The sequence below is a fragment of the Eupeodes corollae genome, chromosome 3 (genome assembly GCF_945859685.1).
Source record: "Eupeodes corollae chromosome 3, idEupCoro1.1, whole genome shotgun sequence".
NCBI classification, from domain to species: Eukaryota; Metazoa; Arthropoda; class Insecta; order Diptera; family Syrphidae; genus Eupeodes; species Eupeodes corollae.
Window position 1 is genome coordinate 54,688,344 of NC_079149.1, and position 22,806 is coordinate 54,711,149.

The 22,806-nt window shown below is 31.3% G+C and overlaps 2 protein-coding genes across 3 annotated transcripts in view; one reads left to right on the forward strand and one right to left on the reverse strand.

Annotated features, from left to right (window-relative positions):
• Positions 1 to 4,134: 4,134 nt before the first annotated feature.
• Positions 4,135 to 10,297, forward strand: LOC129949972 (23 kDa integral membrane protein). The gene is made up of 5 exons (XM_056061725.1): positions 4,135 to 4,371; positions 8,114 to 8,302; positions 8,388 to 8,705; positions 8,780 to 8,936; positions 9,754 to 10,297. The coding sequence occupies exons 1-4, from the start codon at positions 4,297 to 4,299 to the stop codon at positions 8,927 to 8,929; spliced, it is 732 nt and encodes a 243-aa protein (XP_055917700.1). The 5' UTR covers positions 4,135 to 4,296; the 3' UTR covers positions 8,930 to 8,936; positions 9,754 to 10,297.
• A 4,112-nt stretch (positions 10,298 to 14,409) lies between these two features.
• LOC129949155 (uncharacterized) overlaps positions 14,410 to 22,806 on the reverse strand; it is a 47,052-nt gene continuing 38,655 nt past the window's right edge. The window contains exons 5-11 of one of the 2 annotated variants that reach the window (XM_056060431.1): positions 22,173 to 22,365; positions 21,848 to 22,118; positions 21,479 to 21,779; positions 21,030 to 21,217; positions 20,301 to 20,543; positions 18,744 to 18,899; positions 14,410 to 18,137 (exon numbers count right to left, since the gene is read on the reverse strand). In XM_056060431.1, the coding sequence (XP_055916406.1) occupies positions 16,342 to 18,137; positions 18,744 to 18,899; positions 20,301 to 20,543; positions 21,030 to 21,217; positions 21,479 to 21,779; positions 21,848 to 22,118; positions 22,173 to 22,365 (3,148 nt within the window). In that variant the 3' untranslated portion in view covers positions 14,410 to 16,341. The remainder of the gene's footprint in view (positions 18,138 to 18,743; positions 18,900 to 20,300; positions 20,544 to 21,029; positions 21,218 to 21,478; positions 21,780 to 21,847; positions 22,119 to 22,172; positions 22,366 to 22,806) is intronic. The other variant, XM_056060432.1, reaches the window with a different exon arrangement.

Consider the following 22,806-nt stretch of genomic DNA (forward strand, 5'->3'; position numbering starts at 1 on the left):
GATTGCTTCGATCTCTCTTTATAAACAGTTTCTGCTCTTATAGAAAAACCAAATAAATGTAGGGATTACTGTATTGACCGCAAATGAAACATAAGCATTTGTTTGCAAGGAATTTGCAATGAAGAAAAAAAATTTATCGACGCTTATGTTGGGTTCTCTGGATCATTTCATAACAGTTGGGTATTGCGAAATTCCCCCATATATGAAAAATTGGAAACCTATTGTTGTGGTACTAATTCAAGTCAAATTTTAGATAACATACAAAAAATTCAATTTAATATTTCAGGTTACTACTTACTGGGTACTTACTTCAAATTTAGTAACACCATATAAAGATAACGGTTACCTTACGAACGTCCAAAAGAGTGTAATGTTAAACTGAGTTCGTTCCGCGTTGCTCTTAAACACACATTTGGTATTTTGAAACAACGATTTCGTCAATAATACTACTGTAAACTGCTAGGCATTGGTTAAATAATATGTCATTTTATTAGAGCTTGATGCGTGCTGTACAATTATTCTGATGAAATAGATCTTAACTTTACTCTAGACCCTGTTTGTGAAACTGAATCTGAATACGTTCAATTTGGAGAAACTAAAAAAGGCAATACCTAGAGTAAGATATACTCGTACTATCTGCATGGAACTGTGATTTGTGAATGAAAAAGAATGTGTATTAAATGTGTTTTAAAATTTTATAATTATGTATTTTTAATATTAAAATATGTATGTAGGTACAAGCAAATTGAACTTCAATATACATACTATAATTACCTTATCAACTCCAGAATAAATGCCTTTATGAGGCTTGTAGAAAACAATAGAAAGAAGGTAGTATGTAAACGCCCTACATCGAATTGCTGGTAAACATACGCATATCCATTTTTAAGTGCATAGAAATTGATGTTAAGATTTATTAATTTATGGAAGGAGGTTAAAATTGAATTAATTGCTAAGAAACTGTAAACACTACCCGAAGTTACCACTGTATTTTCATCGGGGCAGTGGCATTCAAAACACTTTCCCTTTGTGTTCCTCTTATCGTGTCGCTGGTAAAGGTATATTCTGGATATACACCTCTCTTTTCGACCAGTGACGTCTACAATTCTAAATAACTTACTCAAGGTGACGCTACAGTTCTGTGTAAACTAGGGCCTCACCCAACAAACTTCTCCACCTAGCTCGGTCCCTAGCTAGTTGTCTCCAGTTTCGCGCTCCAAGTTGGGTGTTGTCACTTTCCACTTGTGCACGCCACCTGATCCGTGGTCTTCCTCTACTGCGCTGTCCTGTGGGTGTGGATTCGAAGATTTTCCGGGCCGGAGCATTGGTTTCCATGCGCTCTACGTGACCCAGCCTCCAAGGACCTTTTACCCTTCTGGCTAAGTCTACGTTACTGTACAGCCCGTACAGGTCGTCGTTCCACCTTCTCCTCCACTCCCCTTCAATGCATACGGGACCTTGGATCACACGAAGAACTTTTCTCTCGAAGCGACCCAAGGTGCTTTCATCCGCTTTTGCCATAGTCCATGCTTCTGCACCGTATAGCAGGACGGGGATGATAAGAGTCTTATATAGCAACACTTTGGTCCCTCGAGAGAGGACTTTACCAATCAATTGCTTTCTTAGTCCAAAGAATCAGCGGTTAGCAAGAGTTATTTTGCGTTTGATCTCAGTGCTGGTATTGTTTTCTGCGTTTACAGCGGAGCCTAGGTAGACGAAGTACTTGACTACCTCAAAGGTATGTTTATGTTAACTTACTTTTCATATGAACAAGTTCGCCTAGTGCGGCCAGTTTTTCAGTTGTTAAGCTGGGTATCTTTAAATTTTCTCTTTAAGCTTTGGAACTTGCCTTGAACCTGGGCAGTTGAAAAGTTATTTCCTTCTGCAACTAGCTTGTGCTGAATTTTTGTCACATATCTGTCCAAGCACCTCATTTCTGTAACTATCGTCTGCAAGGAAGTAAAGTAAAACATATTCAGTTACCTAGAAATACTTCACTTAAATTACTTACCGGTTTGTATTCTTTGAAAAGTGTTTGGGGAACATTCAACTGCTACATCATGCTGGTCCATTGTTTATTATAAAAAAAAACTTGATTAAATTGAAACTTGAAAATTGCAATCTTGTTCCTGTTATTGGAACAGGAATTTTCAATTGTATAAGTGACAGCAATAGCGAGCTATTTATTTAATTTTTAGTTCTATCAAATTTGACACTTTTCACAAATAAGCTCAAAAACAATTTTTTAGGTTAAAATTCGTAGGTTTGGGAAATATTTTACTTTCTCGTGAGCGCTTCTTTTACGAAAAATCCGAAATTTTTAAGTACTCGAACAGGATTTGGTTAAATTTCGTAATTTTTCTTAAAATTGGACTTTTTTAGGAGGGAACGCAATAGGACTTACCAAAAACAAAGATTGCTAGATTGCTACACTTTAAAATTATTTTCTGTGAAACTTAAGTCTTTTTGAACGAATTTTCGAACATTTATTGTTTGAGCATAATCTCATAAGCATAGCAAAACTAGTATTCATAGAAGTAAGACGACAGTCAATTTGCGGTAAAGTTGGCAAATGTTTTTTATATGTTTCTGAATTTGCACGAAGATTGTTAATTACTTATATACAAACATTTGTTTGTTTTTTTAGATTTAAATATGAAATTAATTATTTATCTTTCACAGGACTAAATCTCTGCCCAAACTGTTATGAATAAAAAAGAGACTTACTTGAAATTTACACCTGGGACCTGCTATGCCTGAACAAGTTTGTGGCCAGCAAATTATGTTAGACGGTTGCTTTACTTATTCCGTGCAAAAATGTAAATCCGTGATATTAGGATCTATTCCCACATATTTTCTGTTGGCTATTGAATCAAATTTATTTCCAATTTAAGACAACACAAGTTCGATGGTACTTTTAGTTGATTGAAAGATGATAATGTCCATGGATTAAAGCACCTCTACAAAACCAGGAATTTTTGAAATTAAGATAAATCAAAGAATTGAAAATTCATGTTTCTTTGGTACATTCTTCCACTTTTAAAAAACATAGCATATGCTTATCGTCTTGTTAACTTAAGTACTTTCTCATTTTAAAAACGGTTCATACATTTATTGTTATAGTTTTCAACAACATTTTTAAACAAATTCTTATTTGCAAAATTTAAAGTGAAAATTGTTGATGAAACAGACCTTGGTAGTCCGAAACTGGTTTCGAAAATGCCATTCGAAAATTAGTTTTAAAGAAATTTTTAGTTTTTGGAATATCATACGAAAATCGTTTTCATATACCTAAACAACTTTATCCTTCTTATTTAATTTTCATATTTCTAACAATGTTTGTACCATGTTTTCAAAACCGCTCTCTTTCAGAAATTTAGAATGACTATATTTCAATGTTTAAATGTACATGTCGTTACTTATGTGTTGATGTTATGTCAAAAAGTTGAATGATGATAAACTTTTAGTTCTTTGATATACATACATACGAGCTATTTTAACGTAATCATAAGTCAATAAAAGATCGATTTTATGTTCATATGTCATGTGAGATGTGACACACTATGATGTGTGTGTATGTACACTTATGTACATATGAACATACATAATGTCTCTTATTTATAAACTAAACTTCAACTGACCCAATAAAATAAATGACTACTTTCGAAATTAAGTGATTGGGCTATAGTTGAAGGCTTTTCAATAAATTATGACGTTTCTGGGCTACAATGTAAATACAAAAACCTATTTTCGTATATTGAACTCTCATTTGTCATAATATGCATTCTTTTCAAATCCCTGTGAATGTTCATTTACCTATTAAGTTCACCTGTGTATTAGCTAGACACATGGAAACCAGCACATCAGGCAGAAGAATGCAACCCCCCTCGCTTTACTTAACCTCCATATTTCCCTTCTAACAAAATTTCCATTCATTGAATAAAGTTAAAACTCTCCACTGCCACCCTTATAATTTTTGTTTTTGTTTTTCTAACCCTTAACTGACCAACATAGGGGAACCTTATTGGAGTTTAGTTGTTGTGGACTTTCCACAATTTTCATTTTTACTCTTATTTGGGGTCATTAGCGTTTTTCTTTTGCCGTGTCGAGGAAAACGTTAGCCCAAACTTTGTACAAAGAATTCAACAGTGTCCAGTTGAATAAGAACCGCGATTTCGAACGGATTGTTAAGAAGTTTTGGTCTCAAGAAAACTACAGTCTAAAAAAGTTTTATTCTTTTAGCTGTAGTTAAGTTTATAATAAGAAAATAACGAAAGAAAGCAAATTATTTTTAAAATGAATTTCAAAATGAGAAATTGTGGGATGACCACAATAAAATACATTCTCTTTGGATTTAATATCATATTTGCTGTGAGTACCTTAAATGAGAAAGGATTTCTTCATTTATAATTAAATTATTCAATCATAACTTTTTTTTATGTAAAGCAACATCAAAAATTAAATCACAGAAAAAACAACATATAAGTCATACCTTAATGTTTTTGAAACCCTATTTTTTTAAACGACCTTTATAAGATCCGTATCCTTAGGAATGACATAAAATACTTCTCGTAAAATATTGTTTTTCAATTTTGTCGTTGCTTTTGAATTATTTTTTTTTCAAAAAGTGTTACTTCGAACTGAGGTAGTTAATTTTGACATTTCATTATCTCGCCTATTATTCAAATATAAAACCTACTACTGAAAACCATTTTTAGAAAAGAGTTTGTAAAACTAGTTTTTTAGTATGTTGAATACCTACCAATGTTCATAATGCCCATATTATTGAGTTTACTTTTTGATTTAAATGTCAAAATTTGTTTTACCATTCAAACACGGATGGTTTACATCTAAATCAAATCTTTGAAAACCTTAGAACTTTTATCATTCTAAATCTTGTTTTTTCCTAGAGATACTCGATAATATGGACTTAAGGGACTTTGTCAATAATACAGCTGTACATTTTCAAAATTCATTATAGAAATTAATTTTTAAAAAAAGTGCATGACTGGTCCAAAAACTTTTTTTTCAAATAAGTTATAGGTTTAATGTCATTTAACTACTCAAAAAAAAAACCCATGATGCATATTTTTTTTTCGAAGATGGTTAGAACGTTTTTTTTCTGATTTATTTGTTATATGTATATAAAATTTTATTTTAAAAACATTTTTAGTAAGCAGTTTTGTAAATCTTATTAATAGACGTTTGATTTAAGTTAAAATAAAGTTGAACCGTTTCTGAGATACCGAATTTAAAAATGCAACAAAAAATAATAAAAAATAAAAAATATTCCAAAACCCAACAACTAAAATTTGACATATTTTATCAACAAATATTATTAAGACAGAAAAAAATTATCAAAATCGATCAATTTTTTCTTGAAAAAACTTAAAAAGAAAAAAGACTGTGATGCGACCCACACCTATAACTTCCCATCTCGTCTGTCGATTTGTCTTGTCTAAAAGGTTGTAGGTTTTCGTGTTTTGTTAAAAAAGTTTTCAGTTGAATTATTCTTAAAAATTCTTAAATTACCAGCAATATTTTCTATATTTATGAAATAGTTTGATTTCAAAATCTATTTTTGTTAACGAGATTTTTTGTCAAAATGAATTTTTACCAATTTTAGTAGCAAATACATACAAATATATACATATAAACAAAAAATTCGAAAATAATATTTTTTTGGAGATAAAATTAGTTTGAAGACAATACTTTTAATTTTTGAAAAGAAAGTAAATTTTAAACACGTTTCAGTATTTTTTTTAGTTTTTATTTTTTGTGAAAAAACTGTCAACTCGATTTTTCTCAAAATTTTACAAGATGTTAAAAACGTTATTTTTGTTGAACTAAATTCTTTAAGAGAAAACATAATTTTTTATTCGTACAATTTTCGAGGTTTTTTTTTAATTTATAAAAAATCGTTTCAGAAAACCCTTTTTGAAAACAAAATATTAAATCTCAGATTAACAATTTATTTTTTAAAAATTTTGTTATTCGAAATTTTTGTACTTTCCAGGTTTTTCCATTCTAAATTAAAAAAAAAAGTTCGAGATTTGTGTTAGTCAAAAGTCAAAATTCATTGCGTGATTTTCCTTCCTAATTTTTTGTACTTATTTCCCACCGGACATAGTGATACGACCCTTTACCCTTTGTTTCCTAGTGGTTTCGATGTAGAACCACAAAATTGATATTTATCTAATATGTTCTGAGATTTTATGACAGGAACCAAATTAATTTTTGCAAAATGTTATTGAGACCTTGGGAAAAAATGGGTTAAAGATGATCTTAGCTACTGATTTCTTAATATGTTTTTACAAGAACGAGCTTCAAAAAGTTTCGAACTTACCTATTTTTGACATTAGTTTTATATGCATAATATGTATGTCAAATTCCTACATATTAAATCTGGTATTGTACTTAAATAATAATGCAACCTTTTTGTAATAGCTTGTGAGGTTCAATGCTAACCCTTACGAAAAATACTTTTAATTTATTCTTATTTAAAGTAGCGTTTACCTTGAATCCCTTGTCTGGTAGATTCAAATGTTCACCAAGTTTCAAAAACAAGGGTTTAATTGTTACGGTATTTACAGGTAGTTAAATTATTGCTAATTAACTAATAAATTATTACAAAAGGTTTAGAAATTAAAAAAGATCTTTAATCTTTAATCTAACATGTTTTAAATAAGTAGTTTAAAATATAACACCCAACCCTTGGTTATTAGGTTTTTTTTTGTCCCACAAACAAAACAATACTTTTTGGGGATGTCCTAAATTCGAATCTCGCCTTTTTAAATTTTTCTATTACATCAAGTTCTTGAAATATTTAATATATTAAAAAAAAAGTTGATATAGTTGATATATATGTATACTTGAATTGCTTCATCTTTTTGAGTTAAAAACCTTGGTCTAAATGTTGCAGCCTTTCTTTCAGATTTCTGTAAGATAGGTTAAATGTAACTACTTATGAAGAATTTTTGAATATTATATAAAATAATATTATTATAGAATTAAAAAATCGTCGTGGATTTTATTGAGAAAAAGCTATGTAATTCAAAAAGCCTAATATACATACCTATTTTTTCGAATTTTAAAAAGTAAAATCTCAAAAACCGGACGTGTTATTAGTGGTTTTTTTGATACCCTTGGCTTTAGCCATTACTCTTAAAATTTTCCCGTAAGCTTATGTCTTTGTTAAATATAATTTGTTCCTTGGCTTCTTTATACATTAATATATCTTTCATGGAGTTACAATAAAGCTATTGGGACAAGATCAATTAACATCTTTAGTAGGTATCCTTTTCAACTAGGTACTTGAAGCAATTGGCAATGTTGTTTAAAGTAGAGTTCTTTGACACCACACCCTTTTTATAAAACTAAGCTGATTTAGGATTGTAAAGAAGGCGTGGTTACCTTGAAATGAGTCTTTATTAAATTTTTTAGTTCTACATGCTGTTTGATTGCAAAAGAAAAATGGTATTTTTTTTTAATAAATAACACCAAAGAAAACGTAAAGCATTAGGAACATTTATAAATCGTTTCATAATGGGAAAAAGTGTTTTTAATATTCCACAAAACTATTGCAAAAATGTCCTCACAAACTTTAACAGTATCTTCCTATAAAATTATTAATTTAATAGTACTTGTTCGCACTTCTTCCCTTAAATCAGTTTCTTTGTTTTTAATAAAGCTTAAGTAAACTTATTCAAATTTATCAATATTAAACACGAAACCCAAAAGAAACACGCAATTTTAGTTTTTCAAAGAAAATCCTACATACTCTTGTGCAATTTATGTCTTTAAATTAAAGTAATGAAAGTACTTAAAACCAATGGTTCTCTTTTTTTAAAGCCTACATTAGAAAAATTTTAGTGTAGTTAACCTCCTTTTAACCAGTAAATGAAACCTTTAAACAAAAATTAAGCTAAAGACTGAAGTACAACCCATTAATTAAAAAAATCAAAAAACTTGATTATGGTCATTAACCAACAATTTTGTTGATCAATAAAAATTTCTGTTACGAGTACCTTTAATAAAAAAAACTTAACCTAACCAAACTTTATTTTCTTACCACGCAAAAATATTAATTTTGTATATGACTTTTATTTCATAGCTATCGGGTCTTGGCATCTTGATAGCTGGGGCTTTAGTCCTAGCTGACGTCAACGAATTCAACCACTTTATCGAAGGACAAATAACAGCACCCCCAATAGTGCTTATTGTTACTGGAGCCATTATTTTCCTTATCGCATCACTTGGTTGCTTTGGTGCCATAAAGGAATCACCATCACTCTTGATAATGGTATATAACTGAAAAAACCCATCAATCATCCTCTCAAGAAATAAGGAAACTTTGTTTAATTATATTCTTTCTGATACCCGTATAGTATGCATTTATGCTAGGCATCGTCTTTATCGTCGAGCTAGCTGTTGGCATTGCAGCAATAGTCTACAAATCTGATCTTGAAATGATTCTCAAGAACTCACTGATGGATTCGATAAAACGTTCTAACGACGATGATCTAAAAGCCTGGGACAACATCCAGAGGAAGCTCATGTGCTGTGGAGTTGATAATCCATCCGACTGGCGTGGTATCAGCAGGGACAAGACTCTGAGGGCCAGTTGCTGTCGACCGGAATACATCGACGAGGCCGTTGGTAACTGCATAGATGCTCTCCCACTGGGGAAAGATAAATACTTCCAGGTAAGGAATTTTTTTAGGGTGAATACCTAAAATGAAAGAAATATGCAAACTTCGTTTGTTTGTACTATTTACAGGATGGATGTGTTGGAAAACTTAAGGACCGTGTTGACAAGAATGCCGTTATTCTTATTGGCGTAGGACTTGGTATTGCATTTATACAAATTCTTGGAATTGTGCTGGCACTATACTTGGCTTCCAAAATACGTGACGAAAGAATGAAATAGAAAGCTGGTAAGTTTGGGTCAATTTAACCCCCGAAGAAAAGGTTGCTAAGGTGTAGTAAACTACGACCTACATGTGGAAATCAGTATTGTTCGAACGAGCGGCGGTGGCCGCCAGACGTTGTTGGCTTCGTCATGTTGTCGTCAACAACTCAGTTGCATTATTCTACCCTGCAATTAGCTATGCTTTTAAGGCAGTCTAGGCTTTGTTTGTAAGCAAGGTGGAAAATTGAGTTCATTCAGGGTAGGTTTTTTTTAAAGGGTTTTTCTAAGTGATATGACCTACTTGAGACACTAATGAACGTTAATTTTTCTTAACTTTTCTTTGAATTTAGGTAGTGGAAACTATTAAATTAGTGTTAATTGGTTTATAAAGCAAGAAGATATAGACGCTTATTATTTGTTAATAACTTATAACATTATGAATATGTAGTGTTGGGATATGGTAATCTTTCTAGAGTTATGTATATTCCCACTTACTCAACTTAACTAAACAAATTTAAACATTTTTAAATTTCTAGCGTAAGTTAAAAAACCACAATCCATATTAAAATAGTTTTTATTTTAAATTATTCTTAGAAAGAATCAAAATATTACATAAAAAGTTTGTGATCTTGTAGATTAAAATGTTAAAACCAAGAGTAGCTAACAAATGTTAATGTCCCTAATTGTGAGCACTTTATTTTAATGTACAAAATAAAACTAAATTTAATACATTGAGTCCCAAAAAAATTAAGCAACAAATGTTTTAAGGGTTAAATCATACTTTATAATTATATAGGTATTTAAAATACAATCTGAACTAATAATTAATTTTTTTGTTGCAGGTTTTCCAAAAAATTAACTACCACAAATTCGATCTACGAACAATAATGTCATCCAGCATTTTATATTTTGATAAATTTTCTTAGAAAATCAAATCATAAATTAATTTAAGTAACAACAATCAGGGAAAATAAAACTATGCCATCTTAATTTCACCATCAAATAATATTATGTACACTCTTTATAATATAAATATACTAATGGTATCTACATACAGTACATACCTTAGTATAATGCAGATGATATATGTTTTCGGTTCTTAATAAATGTTGTTTTTTGTTTTTGAAAAACATGCATTTTAAAAAACAAAATAATTCAACTTTGGAAAGCACTATAAAACTTACTTCATTATATTTATTATGTTATAGGTAAAGATTTTCTTTAGAATAAATTTGTATACGATTGTTTTATTTTATGATTTTATGTTAAATTAATTTGTTAATTTAAAGGATCCACACTAATTTATTAATAATATAAAAATATTGATATTTTTAAGAGTTGAATTTGAAAAAAAAATCGCATCAATAAAATTATTTAAAAAAATAATATTTTTGTTGGTATTTCAATTATTTAAAAGAAGTGGAAAAAGCTTAGAAAAATAAAACTTACATCCACCGATGTCAGAAAAGCATGACTATGGCAACAAAAATTAAAAAAGTAGATGCTAGAAACACTTAAAAAATACGTTTTATTTAAATTTGTATTAAAATTGTGTCTACGTTTGATCCATACGAGGATAGCTCTTCATTTGTTTGTTCTTATAATGATAACCTCCAATAAAGAGTTATTTTACATACCTACTTTACTTTTTATAGGTTTTGACCAATTTTTCAAAAATGTTAACCGCTTCACGCAAGAGAACTTTAAAGCCTGATTTTAGCTTTTTGACATAGCAAATCTTTCTGCAAAACATTTAATCTGTAAAAGTTTTAATGATAAAAAACATAGTTCTTTAAACTGAAAGGCCGAAAAAAATCCGAAACCATCAACAAGCAATGGCGGTAGATTATTTTTTTTTTAATTTTCGTAGGAATTACCTTATTGAATCATATTGCGTTAATGGAATTGACCTCTTTATATTTTTAGTTATTTATTTTTTATACATGAAAATAAAATTTGTATTTTACTGTTTTGAACTTTGTTGCTAAAAGTAAGCACTAACTATGGAATGGACCAAGAAAATTAAGCCCTATTTTAATCGTGCAGCACAAATTCATCAACTTTTGACCAATGAGAGAATCAGGGGGTTCATATGAGCCATATAGTTTATACAGTTAAGTTCTATGTGCTAAGATTTCATCTTAAGATTTGTTAGTAATTTAACGATGTTCATCAAAAAGCTGATGCCAAAAACAACTTAAATAGAACAAGTAAGGAGAATTTTCTCGATTAATTTTTTAGTCAACTTTACATAAAAGTTGCTTTACTTGGAAGAAGCTGGCTAATTAGATACTATAAAAACTTGTTTTACCTTAAAGTATAAAACCGAGCTATTTAGAAAACGTGAAATTGTGTTCAGAGCATGATTGCATTTATTATAATAAAATCTTGAAAGATTAACCCCTTAAATTGCAAAATTTCAAATCTTAAGGTTTTGTCGAAATCGTTCATCAATTAATTTCGCCTATAAAATAAATAGAACATTTCTTTTATGAAGTTATTTCAGAGGATTTTTTTTAGTGGCGCATTGGCAAATTATATTGACTACTCTGATATTTTGGCCATAATTAACTTCAATAAGAGTGACGATGACCGACCGTTTTTAAATGTCAAAGGACAAATTATGTTGCTGATGAACCATTGGTCGCATTCACAAAGCTAGTGGCTACGTAGTCAAGGGATTCTGAATGGTCGCATTCACAAAGCTAGTGGCTACGTAGTCAAGGGATTCTGATTGGCTAAATCTAACTACAAAAGTAGTTGAAATTTCGCCTCCGACGGAATGTACAAAATTCGGCCACAAAGTTGGTAGAGAATGATTTTGACGTTTTACAATCAGCTGCTCGGTAAAATCACACGAATTCAAAATAAAATAAATCTTTCAGTATTTAAATACAAATATAAATCATTCAAATTGTGTCTTAAATTTGATTTTATTGAATTTAAAAACACAAAAGATAAGTTAAAGTTATCAAATCATAAATGTTTCTTATTATATATATTTCCATTTGTCAATAATATGACAGTTCCAGATTAACTAGCGTTGAGTGTAGTTTTGCATTCACAAAGCTAGTTGAATTTTGACTACGCAGCCACTAGCTTTGTGAATGCGCCCATGTTCAGGTGTTTAAGAGAAGTCAATACCGCTTGCGGTATGATTGACTTTAATTTTAGTTGACTTTCAATTAGAAATAACTTGTCGTTAATTTTAAGTACACAGTCCTAATTGATGAATTTTAAATTAGTTTCAAGTCCTTAGTCTTGTAACTTTGTTGGATGAAATAAACTAAACTAAACAATTAAGAAACTGTCAACATTTGTAACTAACTGACTGCTTTCAATATAAAGATACAGATAAAGCTGTGATGGAGCTTTTAACACCTTTTTATTTTTCCATGATAATCAATGGCCCATTAGGGCCATCGAAATTAAAAAGTTGCAACGTCTGAAAAAACCACGTGATACCATTCTTTTTCTATGAGTTTTGAAAAACTCAAATAGCATAACTTTTCATTTTTCGTCAAGTTGCGGTTTTTCGTAGGTTCAATTCGTTAAAGTCGGCTTAAATTTTAATAAGTTCTAAACTCTGTTGAAGGACTTGCGTTTACCCCAATTTTTGTTTTATTTTTGCCCCAGAATCACAATAATCAGAAGAACACCTTAAAATTGCTCGTCTTCAAGTTGCGGTGTTTTTAGTTCATATTATTTTTATCGACAGATGTCACAAAAACCCTCAATATTTGGAAAAAATGTATAAATCATTTTCAAAAATGTTTGTTCGTATTCAGTATATCCAAAAACTAACACAATATAAATGGGTTTTTATAAAATAATGAGATTGAAACAAGAGAAATCTAAAATAAATTTAATGAAGAGCGTTTATAGTAATTAGTAAATGTATGTAATTAAATTAGATGTATTAAATAACTACAATACCTTTTTGTTGTTTATTAAATCAGTAATTCTTGTAATAATGCCATCACAAAAATCGGTAGGCGTTCTTTAAAATGCATGTATTCAGTGAGATATCGGTACCGAATGACTACCAAGTGCACCCACAGAAACGATAGCAAACCAACTAGTCAATGAGCCTTACTTACCATTAAAATCTTAAATTATTTACGAATGCAAACAAAAAGGCTAAACAAACTTATTTTCTTTCTTTTTTTTTGTTTAATATTGGTATAATATGTTTATTTATATTTTTAAATCACAGCAGTCTTTTTAATTTTTTTACATTTTTGTTGTTTAATATGGTTTACTTAAAACATAAGTGATATTAATTATGTAGTTTTGTTATAATTGAACTTTGAAAAATTACATTCTATTTATAAAATGTTCATCATTAAAGAATATAACAATAAAACTGAAAATAACTGAAATCTAACAAAATGTTTTTTCTTTTTTGTTTTTAATTTACACTCGTTGATAGTTTTATTGCAATGAAATAGTTTTATTTATAATTTTGTATTAAATTTTATCTTACAATACTTTTTGTTTTTCAATTTTTAATGAAATAACTTAAGAAAACTTTTAAAAATAACATCATTGCACTGGAATACGAAATATTTTTCGTAATATATTTTTTTTTTCGTTTTGGCGCAATTTAATTTAGTTTTTTAGTTAATAAGTTTATTTGGAAAACTATTTCCTATCTTATTAAATACTCGAAGAAGTAAATTTTCTCTATTTGGAATGCTAAAATGATTAAATTTATGAATACAATCAGATATACAAAAGAATTTTGTATTTTTGTTCTTAATTTAAAGACTATTTTTTGTATTTATTTTTAAATATTTATATAAATAGCCGGAATGAGAAAAATAAAGAAATAAATTCAAAGTTAATCGAATCTCATCTCCGAGTTGCTATTAATTTGATTCAACTAAAATTTTCATTTACCATTAATCACAAGATTTAAAAATTAAAAATAAAACATTAAAACATTTATAATATGATAAAATTTTATAGGAAATCGAATACGCTAAGATTTTTTTGAACAAAATGTTCAGAAGTTCTATTTTTTTTCGGAAAAACACACTCAAAATAGGGAAGATAATAATTTGAGTTGTTCTGTATACTAACTCAATTTTAGAGAGTGATTATTTAAACCTAATCTACATTAAAATATTTTATCTAAAACTAATAATATTTTACCGAGTGTTTGTTTTGTCTATAAGTTCAATTTGTCTTTTTTGTGTTGTTATTTTTTAATAAAATGAAAAAAAATATATATATTTATTCGTTTTTCTTGTTTTATTAAGCTTTTAAAACTACAAGCCGTCCAAACTTGTGAATCATTGTATTGCCTCTTTTTGCTACTGCTTGGGTTTTGTTCTTAGATTGTACGAAAACCAAGTTAATGTTGTAGTTAAAAAAAGAAAAACATGATTAAATTACATTATTATAATATTTCAGTTAAGTTCGAATGAACTCATTGAGTTTTGTATTGTGTTGTTCGGAATTGATAAAAAATTACTTTTAGTGAAGACAGAGAGTTGTTTTTGTTTTTTTCTTACAAATTTTGTTGTTTAAATTTAAATCTACTAAATATACAAAATATTCAGTTCAGTCAGTATATGTATATTATTTATTTAATAATTGTGTGATAACATTTATAGTTGAATTCGTTTATTATTAATTTGTAATTTACATAGTAATTTTGAATCTACGAAATAACGACAACAACGATAAAAAAATTTTATGATTGATTGATAAGTTTTAAACTTTAAGAAGTTACTTTTAGCTGCAAAATTAACCTTTTTGATCTGATCTCTTGAAACAGGAACTAACAAAGGATATCAGTGACCTTGCAATTTTGTTTTTCAGTTATAAGGCATGAAGTGAAATCATTTTCAAGAACTTTTATATCCAGAAAAAGAGTACACACATAATATATGTTTGGAACATACATTTCAGTATCGTATTTCGAAGACCACTTTCTTAAGAGGTTAAAATCTGAGGCCTGAATTATCTTGTAAGAAATGTCAAAAATCAAATAAAATATAAATTTCAAAAACGATAGCATTGTGCACATTTTCTTTTTTACTCCCTGTTTTAGTGGCCTATAATTTGAATGTTTACTTAATCTTAATCAGATCCATTGAAAAAATAAAATGCAGCTTATAAAGAAACAGTGATAGCTACCGTGCCCTGGTATCCAAACATCGCCTGGAAATGTTTTCTGATTTCTCAAATAATATATCCGCCTCACATGGCTAGGTATGCTATCACTCTAAATGTATTATTTTAAGGAATGCATAAGAAGTCTCTTGTGGCCGAGTTTTCGAAATTACAAAACTACGTAGTTTTAAACATTGAATGAAGGTTGCTTTAAGATTTTAACTTTCTCAAATGAACTCATTAAAGTGTTTCATCAAAGATTTTCGATTTTTTAGCACATATCTAAGATCAGCTTTAGACTTCATTCGCACTTTAGTATCACTCTAGGACCAATAGCGACACTTAACAATGTGAACGCACACTCGGCGAATCACAAGTCCAAAAAAACTTCCACTTCTTGGAATATATCGACAGAAGTTATGAGATCTTTGAAAGTTCAAAAGCAATTACAAAATTGCAATTATAAAAATAATTTTTACCAATATAAGAAATTTTTTAAGTTGAGGTATTTCCAAAAACATGACTTTTATGGTTAAGTGTTGCCAAAATCAGGCTTCAGTCCTCATTTGTTTTGAAAGCAATATTTTGTACGCAAAACCATTATCACAGCCAGCTTTGTCATTAAAAATACTGCAAAGAAAGTATAACACAACAAAAAAATCAGCTCTTTGAAATACGGCTTTGACACCTTTATATGCGAATCTACTATGTAAACAATTACTTATCAATTTTCAGAGACGAGTATTTTTGATTTGAATTATTTTCTGTTAAGTTTGTATTTTTTTTGTCGAAGTTGATATTGATTTTTAAATTGAAAACGCTATTTAAGGTTATTCAAGGCTGCCAAATTTGCATTTCTTACAGCATGCGATGCACACAAACGATAAAAAACAAGCTAAGGTCTAGAAGAAAGAAATACGATGTTCTTGAAGAGACAAATTTAGTTCATTGATAAAATATGTGTATAGAATAAAACAAATGTTATTGACTGTAAAAGGAGACTTCCTAAAAGGACATAAATGGAATTTAAATGTCTAATGACTAGAAAGAAGGTTTAAAACTCAAACGCTCATTGTACGCATTGAGTTATCAACAAGTGCGAACGAACTGATTATTATGCATTTATTTTCGAAGGTAACAACAGAAACTACTTATTTAGTTCATAAAAAAAAAGTTAAAACATTCAAAGCAATCGGCTATTGGCTTACAATTATTTCGAAAACTCCAAAGCACACCATACTAAATATAAATTACTTAGCTTTGAGTTATTTCGAACTCATACTACATACACATAAGACATTACAATTTTACACATTTAAAGTGCTTATCAGCTGTTGACATAATTTTCCATATTCAAACTGATCACCTGATATTCTTCTTAGTTTAATTCCTTTGTTATCCTTATTTCTACCTTCACAAACTTGTAGCTCAATTTGTAAGCCCCCTGAATATTCTAAACTTAAATTGGAAATGTCAACTGGCACATCTGAATCCCCAGATCCTGACGAACTTATGCTCATACCTGTTCCAGATGAAGAAGTACTTGATTTTGCACTCACCCCTTCGTATCCATCGGTAACGTTTGCTTTGTTCAGAACGAAACCTTTGGGTGGCATGGTCGAGTCTATTGTTTGTTTGACCAGTTGCAGAATCCGTGTGGAATCTAGATTGCAGCATTCGTGTGGCAGTGGGACCTCATAGCACTCATCAGACATTCGAGAATCACAAATCGAATCCGGACTCATGCGACCCTCAGTTTGATCACCGATTTCCGAATGAGAATCACTTTTGAAACCGGAACTTGCTGAAGGTTCTTGGCATGGTGACAGGTTGTTCGAATCATTACTTAGGCTATCATCACTAAATCCTAGGGACTTATCACTCCCTCGACGATTCGACCCACTAGTAGCACCGCAAGCTGATGATGAGGGTTCCGTATCTAGCCTGGAATTGTTCTCACTCTCAAGACTTGCTTTACGACCTACTCCTCTTGTGATTGAAGGCATATCACTCGAAGGTTCTGTGATGATTAGACCTTGCAGGGCCAGTGATGGCATGTTTGGTTCCAATGAGTCACAGTCACTATCTCGACTGTTCTCAGATGAGAGTGCTACGAGGGTGATTTCACTTCCTTGGACATCAGTCAGGCATATTTGTGGATGTGATGGCTGACACGCCGATAATTCTTCATTGGCAAGGCCCATAGTACCGTATGGTAAGCCAGCCGAAATTGTGTGGCTAATGTGACCGTTGGCATTCTCTTCTTGAATTATGCACAGATTTGGCGAAGCAGGTGGAGTTGGAACTATACGTACAGGTTGTGCGGGTGACAAATTCAGTGGCTTTAAATCAAAATACGATGCAGGCATAAACCAGCTTCCACTCGGCTGTTGTTGTGATGTGCAAGCAAACATGTCTGGAGGTATCGCCTCAGGAGAGCACACATCCATTGATAAGTCGAGTGGTTGGTTTGAGGCATTTTCAATAGCTGCTGAAGTTCCTCTAGTGATAGAACCACCGCCTCCACTTGTCGTCAGCCCACTGAATCCTTTTGTGATTTGATGCATTGGCGAAACTGAAGCGGGTGCATTAAACATGTAGGGGTTAGGAGATGAACAACCACTGAAACTGTTATGTACCGGAGATTGACCGCCAGAATTTTGGCCACAGCCCCCAGTCAAATTAATATTGCTAAACTGTCCGATCAGACTGGGATTGTGTTGTACGGTACTGCAGAAGTTTGGCGCAGCATTCAAAGGGCCATACTTTGAGAACTGTATTCCTGATGCAAGTTGACCAGCATTGATGCCACTAGTATTGCTTGTTGAAGGTAAAGATAGTGGATTAACACTATAGCTGTACATTTGTTGTTGCATACTACATTGCTGACCAGAATGTGCTATAAGACCTAAATATTGCGCTAATTCCAATGGAACTAAGCCCGATGAAACTATATTCTTTGCTATTTCACCACTAATGCGATGTTCTTTGACAAGTCGATTGAGAGCAGGTACTAGATTCATCATTGCGTCTTGAGGTACTTCGATGCTTTGCCCACGATTTTGTATAACATTAATGATTGGTCTGCCATGAATTGGAGAGCCTTAAAGAAATAAAGTTAAAAATAAATAAATAATATGTTAGTCAAATTATTTAGAAGGTGGGTGGCGGAAGTCTGATATAAGTGAGATTTTTCTATTCAAAAGAACTCAATTCATCTACATATTTCGAATTTAATTTGACTACAAAATATAACGATTTGATTTTAGCGATAACTTCATCCGTTATAGGGATGTGCAATATTTTAAGGAACCACACACGTACAAAACTACAAAAAGGAATTCCAAAGAAAATAAAAGATTCCAAATGTGCATCAAAATTGTTCTTTCATCTCTTGGATCGATCTGAAACAGATCTTTTAACGTTAAATTTTTAATTGTTTAAATTTAAACCATTTTACTAAATCAAAGGTAAAAATAAACCGTTGGCAGCCAAAAAAATAAATATGCATAAGTTAAACAAAGAGCTGTGTTTCAATATAACAAGAGCAAACAAAAGGACGCTATTTCGAAAAGAGCATTTCTAAGTAAATTCTAACCTAATTTTTTTTAAAAAATAAAAATTATTTCATGCTTTCATTAAATTTACGCTTATAAAGCAAAATAATAACAATAATAAAAAAAAACATCCAATGTTACGCAAATCTTACCAGGCAAGCTAATTGAGTTCTCTAAAAGCGGTGGACTTGGAGCAACTAAAAAGTTGCGCTGTGCTATACCTTTTTGTAGATACTGACACTCTTGTAATGGTCCTTGGAATTGGGCTTTCGATCCTTCAGATGCTCTACGAACTGGACTATAGCGACCTATTGATAGAAAGATAAAAACAAACACAAAAATATAAAGTTTAATTCAAGAGTTTTGAAAAAAAAATAGTTAACTTTAAATGTTGACTTTTTTGTTTCTACACTTATTGAATTATACTCGTACATATGCTGAAACATTTACAACTTTGACTTGGTGAATAACTATAGCGTATTACTGAGGAAGGAACATTGAAGAACTTAATGCACATTCAAAGTTTTCCGATAACAGTTTTCATTTCGTAAGCAAAAATTTTGACATTTGATAAGTAAAAACTACGCCAATATGAAAAATGAAACAATGCACGCTTCTACAATTTTTTTTAAAAATATTAAATTGCACTACAAAAATGGTTAAAATTTGGCACTTTAGGTGGTCGTGAAATATCTTATCGTCCGGAAAGAGTGAAATTGGTGCTACAAGTTACTGATGTATGGAATCGAAACCGAGTGCGTGCCTCAACAACAACAACGATTTGTCGACTCCTTGCTGATCTTTGAAATTAGACATTCCACTAATGAGATCACATCGTATTTTGCTATGATTAATAATTTGTTGTATGGCCTGAATTAGAAGATATAGATGTAGACGACGACGTCTAATTTCAACTAGACCGAGCTACATGCTACATAAGCAACGAAACGATCGCACTTTTGAAAGAAGCTACCAGATTGTGTTGCTTTTTAAAGAATCGGTGTTCTTATGGTTTACCATCTTTAGACGTTTTTTTGGGGCCACTTTAAAGCCAAGTTCTATGCTAATACTCCACAAACGATTTCAGATCTTAACATCATGGAAAATTGTATAGCCCTTGCGTATATTTGGCTGATATTGTTTTCCATTGTCAATAGAATATTCGTTTTGTTTTAATATCAAAATAAAACATCTTATCCGAAAGCCCTGCATGAGATCAACTGTTTGTCATATCGTAACTTCTACTTTTTTTCAAAAATGAGAACATTCTTTAATTTATCTAAAGGCTTACATGAAAAAACAAATAAGGACACATTTACTACATTTAAACACTTGCAACTTTTGTAGCCTGTTGTCTAAACATATTTTAATAAATCAAGAGTGGGACCTTTCGCATTTTATACTTAGAAAAATTTCGGAATGTATTTAACAACATCCAAAAATGTCACCTAAAATATTGAAAAAAATGTTAAAAATGTTTAAATTGTTAAGCCTCATTATTAGAGTTAAGGGAACTTCTTTAATATAAAGACATTTAACACTCTCAATTTAAGTTTAAATTAATACAAGTTATATCAAAAACAAAACGAAAACAAATCCAATTATAAATGAATAAACGAAACAAAATGTCAAACAATAAATACATAGAAACAAAATTAAAAATAAAAATAATAAAACTTAAAACAAAAAAAAAACAAAAGAAAACTCACCAACTTCTTGTACTGTGGGTAGTAATTTGCAAGCTCTAGCAAAGCGTCTATTGCTTAGACTTGCCCCTGCTGCTGGTGGCGTTGTTGTTATTGCAGAGGAACAAGATGGACTTGGGCCACATTGAGTGCCCGTCGGAGGACTCTGACTAAGTCCACTGCTCGTGCATTGCATTTTAAGAGCCGGTGGTAGATAATTGCGATTCATTCGCGATTCAACTTCTCTAATTAATTCCGGGCTAATCACTAAGTGATCGCAATAAGTATTAGGAGTATGGATAAGGATGAAGTAAAAGCATTTATAAATGCCAATACGAAATAGAGAAAATTGAAGTTTAACAATAAGGATTAGGAAGAAGTGGGATCAAGTTAGTAGTCGCAGGGATTTAGGCAGGAAGGTTGGTAGGATTTAGTTTGTTTCAGTTCAGTTTCGTTACCAACAAGGCACACATCCAAGCACAAAATCAAATGTAATACAAAAACCGAAAAGAAAAAAGTAAATAAAAATACAAAATAAAACTTTTTTTTTAAACAAATAAAATAAATAACTTAAAAAAGGTATAATTTTAAGTGTATGTGAGAAAAAATAGGGATCACATACTGATGTATACATACATTTATATAGCATCTAGGTGCAATTATTCTAATTTAGCTTTTCTAGTCATGCTCAGCTCATGCGTTAGATTCGTTTATAAGATATTTTTTTAGCAATAAAATGCAAATATTTCATACCTGGCGGACGGTCCATGACTGTAAGAAGACCTGTACGTCGTGTGCGCCCACCACCACCAGACTGAGGCGCTGGTGAATGTGATAGATTTGGCTGATCTATTCCAATTGCTTCTGAATGATGAGACGCTGATATGTCATCTGTACATCCAACTGTATGCCGTTTCGTGCAACCTCTAGCTTGCATGTACCTTAAACCATAAAATATTTTCATATAAATAAAATAATGTTGAACATTTATTTTTGATAAATTTTAAGGAATAGCCGACCCATAACATTTTGCCATGGATGATTCTCAAAGTAAGGAAATCGATGTCTCTGATTTCCAACTTGATTTCTGTGGCATTTCTAAAACCACAACCAAGTCTAATGAACTTATATGACGAGCAGTTTTGTATGCACATGACCTTAGACAAAATTTTGAAGAACACTAAGAACTTTTTCAAACTGACCTTTGAATTTCATCGCTTGATTCTTCATTGACTTCAGGTGTATTCGAATGACCCATCATGGCTTCTCCCATCATAGTCAAATGAGCTTGTTGCTGTTGCATTTGTTGTTGTTCCAATACCATCTGATTTCCACTCACATGGTCCACACCTGAGTTGCAAACTCCACCGGCGATACTTGTATTTGTATAATATCCCTCCATTTGTGGTTGCGTTTGTGTTTGTTGGACATTATTCATCGATGATGGATAATATATTCGAAGATTAGCTCCACCATCTGAAGCTCTTCTTCCAAATGCACCAGCTATATAATTTAAAAAAGAAATATTTGTTATAGAAAATAAAAGCTATTAAATTAAATATTCTACTTACTTGCACCCATAACTGTAGGTGGCTTTAATAAATGCTGATCCTTAATTGTAAGGTTGTGCAGTGGCTGATTTTGAAGCAAAGGCAAGTTCATTGGCAGATAGGGACCGGCCTCGTTTTCCTGACATTTAAAATTAATTGGATTGATGGGATTTGGATTGGCAAGAGCTTGTTCATGGGCCACATCACCTGGCCCAACTGTATGTCGTCTTGTATTCGCCCCATTTGCTGCTGAGTTGTTAGCGTTCAAGTGATTTTGATTGTTTGCTTGTTGCTACAAGAGATGCATTTTTTAGATAAAATAATTTAAACACAAATTATTACATACCTCATTGGGACGTGCCAAACACTCTAATTCCAAATCGCCGAACTTTTCCAAATCCACGGAGACATCTGTCCAGCCCAGTAATCCTGCACCTGGACATGCGGCATTTGTTAGTGGACTCAGTCGATCTGCTGATTCCTGTTTCATGGGCTCCGATCTGTCCACAACGCCCGTTGTTATGCTTGTTTTTCGCGACCTACAAAGAAGACACATTATTTCCGGTAAATAGTACGTTCAAGTAATTCCACACAAAAGTGAAGGACTGAATAATTAATTTTGCAAAAGTTCATTTAAAATTATGCGCGTGACCATTCATTGCCAATACAAAATGCCAGTTCATCTGCAACAATACCCAAAGCTTAATAGTGTAAGCCATTTTTCTTTTTAAATAAAATTCACCCTTTTGAAAGTTATTTCAATGAAAGATGACCTTTGGCTTAATACAATTATTATTCTTCTGCCAGCCACACACCTCACATACCACAAACAAAAACACAAATGTTTTCTTCATTGTTGGGGCAAAACAATGGTTTTGTCACCGGAAGTGATAGTGTCAAACCGGTCAACGGCAGTAGCGACGGCGGAGGCGAGTGACAGCGTCGATAGAAACAGGCAAAACTAGAAATAGCCAACAAAA

Coding starts and splice junctions, on each gene's coding strand:
- LOC129949972 (XM_056061725.1), top strand. CDS start 4,297: ATGAATTTCAAAATGAGAAATTGTGGGATGACCACAATAAAATACATT. Junction 4,372..8,113: donor GATTTAATATCATATTTGCT/GTGAGTACCTTA, acceptor TTTATTTCATAG/CTATCGGGTCTTGGCATCTT. Junction 8,303..8,387: donor CACCATCACTCTTGATAATG/GTATATAACTGA, acceptor ATACCCGTATAG/TATGCATTTATGCTAGGCAT.